Source organism: Crocodylus siamensis, chromosome 2 (genome assembly GCF_052110815.1).
Source record: "Crocodylus siamensis isolate JL-2025a chromosome 2, ASM5211081v1, whole genome shotgun sequence".
NCBI classification, from domain to species: Eukaryota; Metazoa; Chordata; order Crocodylia; family Crocodylidae; genus Crocodylus; species Crocodylus siamensis.
In genome coordinates this window covers 147,944,148-147,962,950 of record NC_143396.1, presented here as the reverse complement: position 1 = coordinate 147,962,950, position 18,803 = coordinate 147,944,148, and the positions used below count along the sequence as shown (strand labels likewise).

At 41.0% G+C, this 18,803-nt stretch overlaps 1 protein-coding gene across 3 annotated transcripts in view; it reads right to left on the bottom strand.

Annotated features, from left to right (window-relative positions):
* CCSER1 (coiled-coil serine rich protein 1) overlaps window positions 1–18,803 on the bottom strand; it is a 1,425,236-nt gene that overhangs the window by 867,564 nt on the left and 538,869 nt on the right. For all 3 annotated transcript variants that reach the window (XM_090037073.1, XM_090037075.1, XM_090037076.1), the window contains exon 6: window positions 11,730–11,940. In XM_090037073.1, the coding sequence (XP_089893199.1) occupies window positions 11,730–11,940 (211 nt within the window). The remainder of the gene's footprint in view (window positions 1–11,729; window positions 11,941–18,803) is intronic.

The following is an 18,803-nucleotide window of genomic DNA, read 5'->3' as shown; positions in this document are numbered from 1 at the left end:
CACAAGTTTCAGTATATGCAGACTTATCAGAACACATAATTGGTGTGATCAGCTCTATTGCCACAGACGGTCAGGTGGGATTAAGTTGATTGGCCTCCAGCAATTGATCAAATCCATGAAGGCACTAAATGGAAAAATGGTTTAGTTTTTGTAGCTTTTATAATTTTATGGTCTTCGGTCACAAGTTAATCACAGACAACTGCACAGAGCTGTTGATGGTGGGATGTTATATATTAAAGGATCTGATGTTTTTAATGCTAATCTGCCAGGTGGTGTTAAAACCAACTTGTTGCTGAGAAAACTAGGGTACCAGGTCACTCAAGCTCACTGATCTGGAATGTGGTTCACAGTGTCACAGAAGATTTCACAGGAAATGTTCTTTCTTCCTTTGTTTCAAAGGAGAAATAAAGTATCATAAAAAAGGAAAGAAGGTAATCAGCTGTGAGGAAAATTTCTTAGCTGAATGGTTAGAAAGGGCCACACAATGACACATTGTGCAGCACACATACATGCATGTACAGTGGTGCATTTAGTCTTGTGGGACTAGTCCTACTGGAAATAATGGTTTGTTTTCAGCAATACTGAAGAAAACTGGAAAGAACTTATCCAGTGGTATAGATATTCTATTTTAAGCATGAATGCTGGATGGAAATGGGAGAGCTGAGAAGGGTAGTGAAAGAACAAGATTTTTTCTCTGATGTTTTATGGACGAGATCTTATTTTTAAAAAAAGGCTGAAACATCTAAAATAATTGAAGACATATCAGTCTAAAATTATGATAAGCTACCTACTCCACACTGAAAGGAGTGCCCTCTGACAAATTACAGGTATAGCTGCTCTTCTTCTGAACTACAGCCAGAGGATGTGGCTAGAGTGACAAGGAAGAATGTGCATAAGAGGGAACAGGATTCTGTATCTTGGGTTAAGGTGCTCGTCTAGGAGTGGGGCATCCTGTGTTCTGGTCTCTGATTTTAGGATTATTTTTTTCTATCCTTCCCCGGTCTACCACTGGCAGATTGTACTTTAATACATAAAGCAGCAATGGGGGACTAACAGGAACTTTCATTTTCTAGACAAGTTCCCTAATCACTAGCATATACACTCATGGTCCTTATTTAACTCTTTCACTCTGGCCCTGTAATTTTGAATTCCCCTCTGTATATCAGTACACAGCTTCAAGATAAGAAGCAGACAAACCCTGCTAACAGATGAACTATCTTGGAAGATATGATTTTGAATGCAGACACACCCTACAAAACTGTTCTAACCTAACAAAACTAAGTTTCATTGTCAATCTTCCAGAAAACACCATATTAGCTACAATTGGTATCACATTTCTGTATGGCAACATAAGGATGGATTATAGGCCATAAAAAACAATATCCCTGATGCTGCTCCTGCCTCCATTTCCTTTACATTCTTCTGCTTGTGTGCTCTCACAAATGATTCATATATATATTTGGAGGCTCCCTATACCTACAAATGCATATGCACATACATGCCCCCCAATATGCCAATATATATTATGATATAACTTAAATTCCACTTCCTCCATAAGTGCCTTCTCATTACCCTGACTCCGAAATACTCCATCCAGCATATTCATTTCTTGACTGCAGGAAATAAACATGCAATGCATAAAGAAAATAAATATGCAATGCATGCACGCACGCACATTTATACACATTGTGATAACCTTTACCACAAACCGCCACAGACAGCATGTTGAAGAGCCACTAAGTACTGCTGGCCTGTAGCCATTGACTCCTTGTTTTAAAGCACTGCATCTAACATGCACATTTAATCCCACATTAAAATTATGTGCCAGGAGAGTATTAAATATTTGTCTTTGTAAGAAATAGCAAAGAAGGATTGCCAAATATATACTGAGCATATATCAGTTTAATAAGGTAAAGTTAAAACCTAATGCCAAACACATTATTATTTATTTAAATTTACGTGTATATGCTGTGCATGCCAACACACCATGAAATGAAGGAATTGCCAATTTCCAGCATGAATTACTTGATAAAGAGGACTGCATTAAATGCAAAGTTGTTGAATAAATCAGTAATGCTACACTGGTTAATTACAAAGTTAGTTAAAAGAAGAAATCCTGCAGCGTTTTACATTATATTAGCCTTGTGATCACTTTTTAAATGTCTAGCCAACAAGGTAAGGCAACATAATACATACAACAGTGGACTGCAAGGGATCCTTAATGTCTTTGAAAAATATCATTTAAGACCTTTTCAATTTTTTCTTAGTATATGATGAATGTCAATTTTTTTCTAATAACACAACCCAGCTCTCCTATAATGCTCTTCATCTTTACATCTCCAATTATGTTAAAGAACAAGGAAGACCATTATTATCATTTTGCTGAAGGGGAAATGAAAGTGCAAAGAAAGGTAATTTGTCTAATGTCACCCAGCAGGCCAGTAGCACAGCCAGAATTAGAACTCTCTCCCTTCACTGCAATCAGCACTCTAGGTTTAGGTTTTAAGAAACACTGACTCCCAATCCTCCCCCTCCTCATACCCCCGTTATATTTTACATTATACTAATTCCAGAATTGTAACTAAAGAGGGGATTTGGGTGCTCTTAAAGTCTTACTTCCCTGTACATAGGCCACTGCTATCTCAGATGGGCTCCTATAACACAAGCTGCTCCTGCCCTGCTTGGATGATGGCTCCCAAGTGGCTCCCATTCTGGTTCCCCCTCTAAATTGGTACCGGGGCTGGTGCCCTGTTTGCCTGCACCACTTTCTTTAAAGAGACTGTACTGGAAATTCTGATTATATGTGACAAGGACAGACAGTGTGGCTTTTTCCTCTTTTGTGAATAATGAAGCCATCTTTTTATAAACACTGAAGCAAACTGGAGCAGGTCAAGGAATCCATTTCTAAGCACTTAGAGGAGAAGGTGATTAGGAACAGTCAGCATGGATTCACCAAGGGCAAGTCATGCCTGACCAACTTGATTGCTTTCTAGGATGAGATGACTAGTTCTGTAGATGCGAGAGACCAGTGGATGTGATATACCTTGACTTTATCAGGGCTTTTAATACTGTCTCCCACAACATTCTCACAAGTTAGGTAAGTAAGCAAGTATGGGTTGGATGAATGGACTGTAAGATGGACAGAAAACTGGCTTGCTCATTGGACTCAGAGGGTAGTTCAATGTCTAGTTGGCAGCAGTTCCCCAGGAATTGGTTATGGGGCTGGTTGGTTTTGTTCAATGTATTCATCAATGACCTGAAAGATGAGATACAGTGCACCCTCTGCAAGGTTGCAGATAACACCAAGCTGTGAGTGGACCAATAGATACACTTGGAGGGTAGGGCCAGGATTCAGAGACCTTGACAAACAGGAAGATTGGACCAAAGAAATCAAATGAGGTTCAATAGCAACAAGTGCAAAGTCCTGCACTTAGACACAACAATCCCATGCAACACTACAGGTTGGGGAACAACTGGCTAAGCAGCAGCTCTTCAAAAAAGGGACCTGGGGGTTACAGCAGACAATAAGCTGGATATAATCTAACAATGGGCCCTTGTTGTGAAGAATGCTAATAGCATACTGGGCTGCACTACTAGGATATCAAGGGAAGTGATTCTTCCCCTCTATTCAGCCCTGCGGAGACTATATCTGGAATACTATGTCTAGTTTTGGGCTCCTCACTACAGACAGGATGTGGACAAATTGGAGAGAGTCCAGTGGAGAGCAATCAAAAGGTGAGTGGGCTGGGGCACATGACTTCTGAGGAGAGGCTTAGAGGAGTGGGCTTACTGAGTCTGAAGAACAGAAGACTGAAGTGGGATTTAATATCAGCCTTCAGCTACCGGAAGGGTGGTTCCAGAGAGGATGGAGCTGGACTGTTCTCAATGGTGGCAAACGACAGGACATGGAATGATGTTCTCAAGTTCCAGCAAGGGAAGTTTTTAGATTGCAGATTAGGAAAAACTCTCTCACTAGGAGGGTAGTGTAAAACACTGGAACAGGTTACCCAGAGAGGTGGTGGAATCTCCATCCTCAGAGGTTTTTAAGACCTAGCTAGACAAAGCCTTGGCTGGGAAGATCTAATTGGGGATGGTCCTGCCTTGACCAGGAGATTGGACTACATAACATCCTGAGATCCATTCCAACCCTAATTTTCTCTGATTCTCTGATAAATTTATTGCTACTATTATTTTTGTTTGATCACCAACCTTCCTATAGCTCTGTATGACTGTATATGTTTTACAGAGCTGTGAAAAAGACATGGGCTCTCATATGAAGTATTTGCAATCTAAATTGGCAAATACAGACTATGTAGATACCAAGTTAACTCAATTTGCTGGCTCAGCATGTGGTTTTGACAGCTCAAGAGAAAACCTCTAAAAATGGGAATTATACAGCAAATAATGTATGTACAAAAAAAAAAAGGGTACATTTGTTCTACATATATAAGCCTAACTAGTGGCAAGATTGTGTCCACTTTGTTTTAGGAATGTTAAGTACTCTACTACTACACATTTTTTTCCAATTAGGTGTTATAGCATGAAGAAATTTTTAAACAAAATCTATTAAACAAAATACATTAATTAAAGGAACTCTCTCCTCTCCTCCCAAATTTATATTCCCTAAATTCTTATTGCTGCACTAACTCCTGAACAAACAATTGAGCTTTCCAAAATGCTGGCTGGGATGCCTGCATACATACCAGCTTCTGCCATCCTTTCCAACTATTTCTTATTGGTCATCAGTATCATTTCTTATTTGTCTTGATTTGATCTCAGTTCACCAATGCTTTCCATGCTCAATTTCAGCAAAAACTGGGATAAGATTCCACAATCAAACAGAAGCAATAAAAAAAGACATGAAAATCTGCGTGCAAGTCAGAGGCAAACTACAGTGCACAATTTCGTGACACTCCCAAATGTCCTATAGCCATAGTATTTTTATTACATTTGCTACATTGAAAATCTCCACAGGTACCAATACTTCTCCACTAGATTTTTCTAGCCACATAAGCCATAAACCTATACTCTATTTATTAAATATTATCCTCCCCCGCAAAATCAGAATATCAGCAAATAAAATCTGTTAAAATGAATTAAACACACTTATGACTACATGTCCATCTGCAACATTTTCATCTTTTCCTTGATGGCAGGGCAAAGTACCTACTTCCAAAAAGTGAATTGTTATAGGACCTTCACTCAAGACCACTGAACACTGAAAATGTATAGTTCTGGCAATTATTTCCTTATTCATCACATATTTCATGTAAGGTCACTGAGAAATTTGTGGAAAGGTACTTCACATAAGAAAGAACATGCACATAAAATATGTTCTGATCCAGTTCCAGATGACTTTTCTAATCAAAATTCTCTATGTACTAAAAACCCCTCTAGTTTTGTTCACTGAGGTGTGTGGTGTGTTAGGTGACTTCTTGCCTTATAGACTCTAACATGGCTGAAAAGATACTGAAAGGTGCTAAATCTATTAATGGACATGTTCAATATCTCTTTACTGAGAGCAAGATGGCAGCTTACTGACATCAGTCTATCCACCCATTTATAATCTCATTTTTCAGGATAATGAGAAGGGTAATGAGAAGCCTAGTTTGGTATATGCACACACATTTGCCAAGTAAACAATGGTTTTGCCATAAATTAGCCTTTTCCAGTACAAGCAAGTGCAACAGACAAATACCATGTTGCTCTGGTAAATATAGCACTTTGAGAGATTATAATAAGACTGTTTCTTGGAAATGATGCTTAACACTTAAGAAAAAATAGATTCGATTAAATAATGGGTCAAATATTTTAACTGAATTAACTTCTTATTGCTCAATAAATACATGCATGTTGCCTGCATTTTTTCTATTATGGATAACATCACTTGTAAAATAGGGATACTACTGCCTTTCTTTCTAATTATGTGTGCGTTATTTAGATTGTATCCTCTGTATATTTAGATGGTACCCTTTGTATTTTTTAGGAAAATGGTAAGCCATATAATTTATTTTTTAAGACAGCTGGATAAGCAATTAGACATGAAAGAAATATTTTATGTTTACATCACTTAATACTGCCAGCAATTAAGTTTTGGGTGATTTCTACTCTGTATGTGAATTTTCCTTGTAAGAAACATAGATTTAACTTTTGCTGGATGAAGCTTCTATGCCCCTTATTTCAATGCAATTTGTCCAAATAATTCATTTGTAATTTATCTTACTATCAAATACTTCATTACTGCACCTGAAATATCTGATGGAATCTTTTCTTAAAATATTTCACTAACAGCTGGCATGAGGAATACACGTATGCTCCTAATTATGTAGTCCATTATTTAAAAAGCTTTGGTTTAATAACCAGAGGTGAATGAAAATATGTATAGCCAACCAAGAATTTTGCTAAGATGATTAATAAATCATTAGAAATATAAGCTGATGTTGGCGACCGGCATGGACAGCTAGAGACCCTCTGGGTAAAAATTCGTGGGGAATTCGGCACAGGGGACACAACGGTGGGAGTCTACTACAGACCTCCCACTCAAAGTCCCGAGCTTGACCAGGAGTTCACCCAGGAACTGACTGAGGCCGCTTGCTCCAGCACCTTGGTTGTCATGGGTGACTTCAATTACCCGGACATCTCGTGGGAAGATCACTCAGCTAAATCTGAGCGGGCACAAAGCTTTCTCTCGTGCGTGGATGACCTCTACCTGACTCAAGAAGTCTATGGGCCAACGAGAAGCAAAGCGCTGCTTGACCAGGTACTGGCTACGGGGGACGACCTAATCGGCAACCTAGTGATTGATGGGAAGTTGGGTGACACCGACCACGAGCTGATCACGTTCACCATCCGCCGTAAAGCTGGCAAGTCAGTCAGCAACACAGAAGTCCTTGACTTCAGAAAAGCCGACTTTGACAAGCTCAAGAGGCTAGTCCGTCAGGCCCTCAGGGACCATGACCCCAGGGAGTTGGGAGTTCAAGAAGAGTGGTTGCTTCTCAAGGAAGCGATCCTCAGTGTACAAGCTAAATCTATTCCAACACGGAGGAAAGGCAGCAAGAAGGCACAGCAGCCCCCCTGGCTCTCCAGGGACCTAGCAGACCTACTGTGGCTAAAAAGGAAAGCCTACAAAGGATGGAGGATGGGATTCACCTCCAAGGAGGATTACTCCGCGCTGGTCCGGTCCTGCAGGGAGCAAACCAGGAAAGCCAAGTCTGCAACTGAACTCCAACTAGCTTCAGGCATCGAGGACAACAAAAAGTCCTTTTTCAGATATGTGGGGAGCCGGAGGAAAAGCAAGGGCAATGTTGGACCCCTGCTAAACCAGATGGGGCAACTGACAACTGACACCCAGGAAAAAGCCAACCTATTAAATAACTACTTTGCGTCAGTCTTTCACCAGTCACACGGGATGGCCATGCCTGCTACGGGACAGGGAAATCTGGGTGAGGGGGATCCCCTACCCTCCATCAATGCTGACCTCGTGAAGGAACACCTTGAGAAGCTGGATACCTTCAAGTCAGCTGGCCCTGACAACCTGCACCCCAGGGTACTCAAGGAGCTGGCGAGCGTCATAGCCCTGCCCCTGGCACAGATCTTTGAAAACTCCTGGCGCTCTGGTGTAGTGCCCGAAGACTGGAAGAAGGCCAATGTGGTGCCGATCTTCAAGAAAGGGAGGAGAGTGGATCCGGCTAACTACAGGCCCATTAGCCTGACTTCTATCCTGGGGAAGATCTTAGAAAAGTTTATTAAGGAGGCCATCCTTGAGGGACTGGCCCAGGCTAACATTCTAAGGGACAGCCAGCATGGGTTTGTTGCGGGTAGGTCTTGTTTGACCAATCTCATTTCCTTCTATGAGCAGGTGACCTATCACCTGGACAAGGGAGAAGAGATTGATGTCATATATCTTGACTTCAAAAAAGCTTTTGATCTGGTATCCCATGATCACCTCTTGGCCAAACTGGCCGGTTGTGGCCTTGGCTCCACCACGATCCGCTGGCTGGGAAATTGGCTTCGTGGTCGGACCCAGAGGGTTGTGATTGATGGCAGTCACTCATTGTGGTGCCCTGTGACCAGTGGGGTCCCTCAAGGCTGTTCAACATCTTCATTAACATACTGTTCAACATCTTCATTAACGATGTGGACATTGGAGTCAGGAGTGGACTGGCCAAGTTCGCCAATGACACCAAACTTTGGGGCAAAGCATCCACGCCAGAAGATAGGCGGGTGATCCAAGCTGACCTGGACAAGCTCAGCAAATGGGCAGACGAGAACCTCAAGGTGTTTAACACCGAAAAATGCAAGGTTCTCCACCTTGGGAGGAAAAACCTGCAGCATCCTTATAGGCTCGGCAGTGCTACATTGGATAGCACTACAGAAGAAAAAGACTTGGGGGTCATCATTGACCACAAGATGAACATGAGCCTGCAATGCGATGCTGTGGCTAGTAAAGCGACCAAAATGCTGGCGTGCATCCATAGATGCTTCTCGAGCAAATCCCGGGACGTCATTCTCCCCTTGTACTCGGCCTTAGTGAGGCCACAGCTGGAGTACTGCGTCCAGTTTTGGGCTCCACAATTCAAAAAGGATGTGGAGAAGCTTGAGAGAGTCCAGAGGAGAGCCACGCGCATGATCAGAGGTCAGGAAAACAGATCTTACGATGACAGGCTGAGAGCCATGGGACTCTTTAGCCTGGAAAAGCGCAGGCTCAGGGGTGATCTGATGGCCACCTACAAGTTTATCAGGGGTGACCACCAGGATCTGGGGGAACATCTGTTCACCAGAGCGCCCCATGGGATGACGAGGTCGAACGGTCACAAACTCCTGCAAGACCGTTTCAGGCTGGACGTAAGGAAGAATTTCTTTACTGTTCGAGCCCCCAAGGTTTGGAACAGTCTGCCAGCGGAGGTGGTTCAACCGCCTACATTGAACACCTTCAAGAGTAAATTGGATGCTTATCTTGCTGGGATCCTATGACCCCAGCTGACTTCCTGCCCTTTGGGCAGGGGGCTGGACTCGATGATCTCCCGAGGTCCCTTCCAGCCCTAATGTCTATAAAATCTATAAAGAAATAAAGCCACAAAAGGGGTACAGTAACATTCTGAACCGAACTTCACAAGAAAATCAAAACAAAAGCAAGCTTGTGATGCATCAGAGATATAAATCAGTTCACTTTCAGAAATAAGGTGTCTTTGTATCTGTTAAGGTCCTACTATATCAGGGGTGGGTAAAATGTAGCCTGCAGGCTGGATCTGACCCACACAGTGTCTTTGTCTGGCCCATGGCAGGTCCCTCAATTCTGCTTCGCCCAGGCACCATCCAGCCTTGGCATGTACTGCCACACACACACACACGTGCGCGCACCTTTGTAGGGAGCTCCACTCACTGCTATGTGCTCACACCTCACCACACACGCGCACCCACCCACACTCCCCCCACACAGAAACCCCAGCCACCTTCTTCCTCCATATACCCAACCCCCCACAAGCCCCATACTCACCACACATATTGCCACAAACACCCCCCCACAAACTCCCCATACCCACTCACCACATCCATACATACCTCCACACCCCACAAACATCCACATCCACACAAACACACCCAAATCCCCCCACAAACCCATACCTACCCGCCTACACCCTCTGCAATATACAGGAGAAAGATTTCATTTTGAGCTATTATGCAATCACCTCTATATAGGCAATGCAAACACACACAAATCAGGACCAAAATATTTTTTAAATTACATTAAAATATGTTATTGTCATTGTTTGATTTTTAGTATACAATTTGTTTTCCTCCACGTCCAAGATGGCAACCCCCCCTTCCCAAATGGAGTACTTCTGGGGGCAAGGGGAGGGTCTTCCACTGGCAAATGTCAGGGGTTAGGGGGTAGGACTTCTGGTCCCAAGACGGCAACTGGGAGCTGGGCACTTGTCAAGGGGTGGAGCTATCCTCACAGCCCTCAACAGCTCACATCTCATCAAATGGCCCTCAAGCCGAAATAACTGTCCGCCCCTGCACTATATACACTATGTTGTTGATACTGCTGTAATGCATTTTATCAGCAATACCTCTGCTTTCATGTAATCTCATTAGTGATATTGTTCAAAAACTTCACATCAGAACCACACATCCACTATTTCCCCCTTATGCATCCAGAATTCTATATTGTCATTTGTAAAACTGTTAGAAAGCAAATCCATCTAGAAATATGCGTAGCTGATGTTCATACAGTGCTCCATCCCCTTCAATGCTCTGAGGGTTTGTACAGTCCTACTTCTGAACTGACCATTCTACCACCAGAATTTATTCCATTGTTCAGAGATGCTGAAAAGATAGGAGGACATGAGTCACAGCATATCTGCAACCCATATATATATAATAATAAAACTTGGAAAAGGCGTGTGACAGAAAGCCATTTTGATTTCATGAGGTGATTAAAGATCAGGAAGAGGAAATGAATTAGATTGTGTTTAAGTTGCACTAAGAGCTAAAAAATGGTATGGGATAGAGGGAAGGGAAAATAAGAGATGGAACAAATAGGAGAAAAAATATATAGTTATCTATGGTTTTCTTAAGTTATCTGAAGAGGATATAGTAATACAGATGGTGCTGTGCTTACTGATGGGTATGTCTGGACCCTACTTTGAAAAATTGTGCACATTTTTCCCAGAGATAATTTTGTGAATGTTAGTAATTATATGTTATACTCTCTACTGCAATTTATTGGTGCATAAAATATTATGGTGGACTTAAATTGAGGTCTACAGGAAATGTAATGAATTGCTAAGTAAAAAAAAATGTTAAAGTAGTTTTCTACACTGGGAAAATAATTGAAAAGGTAACAAACCTGACTGGAGAAAGCATGTTCACTCAACCAATTCCTAGGTGTAGGCGTAGCTTTTGAAATGATAGGGATTGCTGCCATTAATACCAACTGAAGAGAACTCTGTATGTAAAATACTCCCTGCAGTACCATTATTACCTATGCAATGCTGTACTTTTATTATTTATGTGCATTATAGTAGAACCTTAGTGCCTCAGTCAGGGTTCAGGGAACTATAGAGATAAAATAAGAAAAACTCGATATATGGTATACATGTAGAATAACAAGCTTACATGGAACTTTTGCAGTGCATACTTAGGCCCAGATTTTGTTAGGCATCCGAATGAACTTAAGTGTGATTCTATTCTATCTTCTCTGAAAATCCATTAATGCATCTACTTCTGTAACCTGGGGGAGAAGAAGAACTCTAACCTGGGGAAGAAAGAAGATGTAGTTGAACCAAGCCAGGTTACCTAACTTCCATTAAGAAATGGCTTAAGAGAAGCATTATTTTCTGATTATAGAGGTGCTAGAGGCAGCAGCAGCATGGTCAGCTACCAGAGGTGCCAGAGGTTGCTGCAGTATGGTTACCTTGTGCTGCTGCTACAGGTTCAAAGTGTGATATATAAATCAATACTAACCAAAACATATATGTCTTTTTATTGTTCAAGTATGAGTCACCAAACTTTGTGATTTTCAAATCTGCTTCATGGATTGGGCCAGCCGAAAAGCTACTCTTAGAATGTACAAGACATTTCTTCCCATCTTTTCAGGCCCCAGGGAAACAAATAAAATAAAAAAATATTCTGTTATGTGCCTCTCAACATTTTCCTAGACCCCTTTCTGCTGCCTAGTCTATTAGCATGGTATCTACTAATTTTACTAATGATTGAGTGATTACCTCTTGAAGAACCCTCTTCATTTTCAGCAGTAATGTCTTGACAGCTGTGCAGTCCTGCATCATTAGTCTAAAAGGCAATGATTCCATGCCTCCACCTTCTTCCAGACCTGCAAAAGGCCACTCCACTGATGGACTGCTGGCTGCCTGGGTAAGAAGAGGGCACTTAGCTTCTCCTAGTTCCATGTCCTTTGACAACTTCAAAGACAGATTCCTAATAAGAGAAAATGCAGACAAAAACAAATTCAATTTGGATAAATATTTATTTTAGGCTCTTCCTCATTTTTAAGTATTCAGAGTGAATTTTCACAAGCAGTTTATCTCCTCTTCATGCACTCTGTGTATAGGATCATAGGAAAACAGAGCTGGAAGGGACTCAGTGAGGTCATCTCTGACTAAACCATCCCAGCCAAGTGCCTGTCTAACCTGAACTTGAAAATGTCCACAGTTGGAAATTCTTATCATTCATACAAGGAAAATGTTATTACTGAACAAACTGGGAACTGCTATTATTTTACCTAAAATCCTATCTAATAACCACAACACGTTTTTAGGACAGTGTATCAGGCCAAGACACAGCTACCACTTACATTTATGCCAGGATTAACATGTTAATCTTGCCATAAATGGAAAGGGTACTATATACACATTCAATTTAAGGTGCCTTAAAATGGAAAACCAGCCATAAGTAAGTTCCACATACATTTCCGAAACATTTTTATGGTTGGTTTGTATGATGCCTTAAATTTAACATGCAGCAGTGCTCTGGTGTCAGCATCAGGATCATGAGGCCATTTTGAGACCCCACTGTGGTTCTAGGACCAGAGCTGACAGTCAGTTGTCAGCCTCAGCCCCAAACCACACTAGAACCAACTGGAGATCCTGGTGTGGTCAAAGGGCTGGAGCCAGCAACCAGCAGATTGCTGTCCATAGATAGGCAGGCATCTATTTTTCAACTTTCTGGTGCAGAGGGATACCTGGATCATGATCCTGGGTTCTCCCTTTATTAGCAAGTAGGAAAACAACAATTAGGATCCGATTCCTGATTCTATGCATGTGTGGCATGGCAGGAGGCATGACTGTTGGGATTGGAGATCAGATCCCATGGCACCTTTAAATGAATACATGTCAGAGGCCTCAGAGAAAAACCGTTTTGCATTTTAAGCAACATATTCTGAGCCAAAAATCTGCAAGTTGAGCAGTGATTTCAAAACACGTTACATGACATCCTGGTTCCCCAATAAGCTAAATAAAAGTATCATACAGCTATCTTCAAGGGATCTCTCTCTAGATATATATCTATATCTATATATTTAGTTTAATGTTACACCTTTTTGCCCTGGGACTACCAAGAAAAGAAAGAGAATGCTAAATGAAGGATAAACTCCAGAAAGTAGTAGCACTTTGTAATAATGGTATATTATTTAATTGCTAAATTACAAGAGGCTTTCAGTGGAATTATGTGTTATATCTTTATTATTACTAAATGAAATCACCGTAACTAAACAAGTAGCATAAGCAGCAATGAAAATGATGATTATTGTCCATTCAATGTACAGTTCAAATGTTCTGCTGTCTTTGAAATTATATGCAACATAAAATGTACTTGGTGTTTGAATTCTGAATCTTAAACATTAATAGTTTATGATAAAGATAAGCCTTCCCAAATGCAAAAGATTTAAGTTAACTTTGGTTTCCTAAAAACATACATCCAAAAAGAAATTAATGCATTTTTTCAAAATAAATCATTTCTGTCTCTACTCTAAAAATGGCATATACTGTTACTAGAATAATCTTTTGTAGATGGCCCCTTTAAAAACTAACAAACCATAAGTGTACAACCTGCACACGGGGCAATATGCTTAGCTGAGAAATACATCAAAGAGTTCACTGCTATACCAGTGCATAGACAAATGTTCATAACGGACAATGGAAATAACATTTTTGTAAGCCAGGCTTTTTCAGAATCTCTTTTGGGAATCAAATTATTCTCCTTTTCATTATTCAAATATATTGAAACAACAGTGTGAGCGGAACATTTTGCGTGCTTCAAAGTGATAAACTGGAGAGGACGGTAAAGGTGTTTAAGAGCCAAGAATATTAAGTAGCTGTTGATTAACAGCCTTTATTAAAGCAGCCTAAGGTATAAATCATGCAAAAAGAAAGAACGAAAAAACAAACGAAAGAGGGAATGAAAGAATTTTAACTGCAATTTGTTTTTTCTCTCTCTTTTAGGTATTTACAAAAGAAGGCATGTTCACACTATGGGAATTTATATCTGCATGAGTACAATGAAAATGAGGAGAATATTGTTTGACTCGAGTAAGTTACTGTACCTCCAGAGGATAAAGTCATGATGAATGAAGGACACCCTGGCAGTAAGAATGAATAACGCTCAAAGGGAGTTTTTACAAATAGGTCTGCAATGTTGAGAGAGATTTGTTTCTCTTGCAGTACCATTACTTTAAAAGCAACCATAGCACTCTCCCTTACTTGTGGGAATGGGAAACTTATGTTATTCTGAATGAGGAGATCACTTAGAGGGAGTGCCAATGCAACACTTACATATGAATTGGAAATGTGTTGGTAATTAAAGTAAATTTGGGTCTGAACCAAAGCCTGTTCAAGTTAATGGAACTCTTTTCACTCACTTCAGTGGGCTTTAGATCAAGCCCACAATGTTGAAAGCATACTAAATAAATGTAGTTTCAAATATGGAATATTGTGCTGAAGTAGAACAAGAAGAATGAAGTAAGACTTAATTTTTAATTAAGCAGGGTTTAAAAAAATCACAGCCATCTCATTTATCCATGTAATGATTACCATTAAAAAGTCAATATTGCCATATGCAGGTAGCACAGTATTTCTAATATTGCTTGAATGCAAAATAGTTGTTTTATATTAGAAAATTTCTGCAGTATATAATTGCTAACAAATGCTTGTACAACCAGCTTTGTTTGCTACAAGAAAATACTTTCCAAAACTTATTTTTCATCAGGTACATAATCACTTTCCAATCAGTCTATTAGAGAATTATGTAATCTATTTTAATTTATTAGAGAACAGCAGTAAAAATTCAGCAGACAAAAGTACTTACTAGGATTAGCAGTTTTTCCCATGTAATTAGAGCTGGCAAGTTAGTAGGTATGCTGCTTGCCAACTGCAGGCACTGGCTAGGTACAATTTTCTGCCACAAAATGCACTCTCACTCAACTCAAATTACTTCATGGGAATGTGTCCACTAACAAAATATTTGAAGTTTGATTAAAATTTTGAAAATGATTCATTTCAACCCTATCATCTGGTTATAGTCAAAATATTTTATTTCAATTATACCATAATTATAATGCAATATTTACATTATATTTCATTATACTGTGTTTTAATGTTATCAGAATAAAACATTTCAAGAAATTAATTGTAATGTTACCAAATTGAAATATTTGGATGTTTCCATCTGAAGAATATTTTGCTAATTTTGATTTGTCATCCCAATTCAGGATACAATGTCTGAAATATCAATTTCCTGCATTATGAAAGCGCCATTTTCCAAACGGCTAAAGAATTATAGGCTCTGAATATTCAAAAACTGGATGAAGATCATATGAAAATCACTGACCTGATTTAAAAACAAACAAACAATGGTCTTAGCCCTAATTTATTTTAAAGAACAATACAGTGGGAAATTGATTTTAAAATGGTTTCTCCAGTTGTTCTGCAAACAAAGAGCAAAGATAGAGCAATCTGCAGCAGTCATTTTAAACCTAGCTTCTATCTATATCTTAATTCCTACATTTTTTTTGGTTTTTGACAACTTTTTGATTTCAGTAACACTCGGCACTTTTGAAAAGTAGATGCTTATCTGCATTTATAGGCAGATAACCCATTTAATAATCTTCCCTGAAGGCTGTGCCAGATGCATACATTTCTAAGAGGTCTGAACCATTTCCTGAGAATTCCCTATTGCCCTCTCTGTGAAATTTCAAACCCACAACTGACCCTGAGAACAAACCAGCTCTTAATTCCAATTTTATGATATGTGAAGCAAAAAATATTTCTACAAAGAGACTTAACATTTCATTTTGTATCATTCTGAACAGTTCCCACAATGTTAGAAGAAGCCACTGCAAATCACAGAAATCTAGAATGAAAACCTGTCCCACATATTTTTCAATGTTTTGCCTTTGATTTCAATACAACAAAGATATGATGTTTAGCAACATTTGTTCTCAGTCGACCATCCCACATATGAAAAGAACCCCCACAAGCTACAGTAGGTGAAACTTCAAAGGGTAGTTCAGTATATGGCATTCTCTAGTCATGAGGTTATAAAGGTTTGGACCATTGTGTCAAGGGCTGTGTCCTAGAAAATGACCACAGACTTCAGGTTAACTTTACATGGAAAAGGCAGTAGAGGAATGTCTATACTGCTATTTAGGCTAGGGACAGAAGTTGCACATAAACTGGTTTAAGTGATCGGAAACTGGTTTAAGCTTAGAACATAAGTTCAGTGCACATAAACCAGTTTCAAAAAGGCTGAAACTGGCTCAAGATAAACCTGGTTGAATGTAGTATCAGACTTAACTAATTTGGGTCAAACTAGTTTATGAAACTCCTGTCCCATACCCCTTCCTGGTTTAAGTTAAATCACAGTCCCCCAGCATCTCAGCAGGCTTTCCAGATCTGGGCTGGGCTAAGATGTCTGCTCCAGCAGAGAACGGTTGGGAGGGGAGGCAAGGACCGCCCCTCCCAGGCCAACTGCTGCAGGAATTTTGGGGCCAGGGAGGGGGGTTAAATCTACCTTCCCTGGTTAAACCTCCCGCCTTCCCCCGATTACATAGCTGCCCTGGCCTGCTAAATTTACTGGAAGTTACTGCTGGCAGCAACTGTGGACTACAAATCCCAGAGGCACCTGGAAGCAACAACAGGAAGTAATGAGCAAATGAGCAGAGTCCTGCTTCTGTGATCCTGGACTGCAAATCTCAGAGAACTCAGGGCAGCAGGAAGAGGAAGTGAACACACAGCCCATGATAGCTATGTGCCAGAGAGCCATGCTCTAGTGCACCCCAGATTCTGGCCTGAGCCACTGCAGGCATGTGTCTGCATTTCCTGAACCATAGGTAAATGTGGCTAGACAGACATTACACATAAACCAATTTACATGATCAGAAACTGGTTTAAACCAGTAACAGAACAGATGTTTGGTGCACATAAACCAGTTTGAAAATGGCTGAAACCAGTGTGATATAAAGCTGGTTGAATGCAGTAGAGACTTAACTGATTTAGCTAAAACAGGTTTATGCAAAGTCTGTCCCAGACCCCTTGCTGGTTTAAATTAAATCAGACTCCCCCAGCATCCCAGCATGCTCTCTGGGGTGGGCAGTGCTCTCTGCTCCACAGCAGAACTGCCCCTTCCCCTCGGCACCCTGGCTGCAGCTTCAGCAGAGCCTGGAAGTCACATTAGTGTCTGCCTGCTCCCCCACTCCCCACTCTCTGCTAAGCAGATATTCCCCTGTCCCTCACAGACACCTCTCAGCATTAGCTAGTAGACTACATGCTGGCTACCTCCAAGCTGCGGCACACGGGACAAAGGCAGAATCAACAGATAGCTGGTAATGTCCCTCTGTTTTTTTAATGGGGTGATAAACATTCCCTGCTGTTCAGGAGGGGGTGGGAAACTCCCCTTAATCACAGCATCCTGTCAGGGTCTGGCCATGCCCCCATCAGCTCACCTCTGTGGAAGGAAGGGAGGGCTGCTCTAGCACCCCCCCGCCCCCGGCTTCTAGCCTGAGCCATTGCAAGTATGTGCCTGAATTTCTGGGATGTCTCTTTGGTTACAAAACTGATTTACCCTAGCCAGGTTAGACTAACCAGCACATTGAATCAATTCAGGCTCAGGCTTTTTGAATGTCTGTTCCAAGCCTGCATGTCCAGTTGTTTCTCAGTTTAATCTCTGCATCTTAGACTAACATGCAAATCAATTCAGCCTCAGGCTTTCTGGGGCTGTCTATTCTTAGCCTCAGTGTTGAGCTAAAAGTTGTTCACAGATAACACAAGCTAGATTAACCACCCTTCTCTTCCTGTATTATATTTCACAGCCTCACCAAAGCCACCTCTAATTATGTCTGATTTCTCAAATGTGGCACTAAAGTACACCCCAAGTTCTCTTGCACAACCCTTCCAGGAATTGGTCTATTGACTTCTTGAATCTTCTTCAAGCTTGTCTTTATTTCTGGGCTCACAAAGAAAGGAAATATGGGACAGAAGGACCTAAAGACAAAAACAGAGATTTGTGAATGCTGGTCAGGATCCTTCTATGGTCTAGGACTGCAGCACGCAAGTAGGTTCTAAAAGTTGTGGTGTGGCTCATCATATGCTGCAAAGTTTAATGTACCAGGGAACTGAATGTAGGGGTTTACAGTGGAGAAGGCAGTATGCATGCACTTAAGGCAGGACTGTCCAACTAGCAGCCCACTGGCCAAATGTGGCCTGCAAGGTTAAATCGTGGCCCCTAAGATCCACTCTGGCTGTTGCTCCCCACACATAGCTCCTGCTGCAAAAGCAGCCAGTCACTGGATTTCCTCTCCCTCCTTCAGCTTTCATTGCATGCCTCACTGTAGGAGTGGAACAGTACAACACAGCTCAGTTGGGGGAGCTGAGAGTGAATCTGAGTGCACAGTACAGCAGTGTGGTGGGGGGAAGGGCCCATGCAAGCATGTGGTGCTGTGGAGGTGGGTGTCATGGGTACACGATGCATCAATTGAAGGGTGCAACCATGTGACATGTAGCCTTGGGGCTTGTGTCTTACCCTGGAATATCCCACAGGACATTTGGCCACAAAATTTGGACAGTTCTGACTTAAGGAATACCATAAAGTTGTCCATAACTATTGGTGTACACCTAGCTACATTTACATATGCAAATGTTACCAGTGGATTCAATATAACCCTCAGGCTTCAAGCTATATTTAGCCAAAATCAGGCAATAAGCTCTGAAAGAAGGAATGCTAACAAGCCCACCCATTCCTATGCATGCCCCCTTAAACTTGTTGACTTCAAAAAAAAATGGTGATACTTG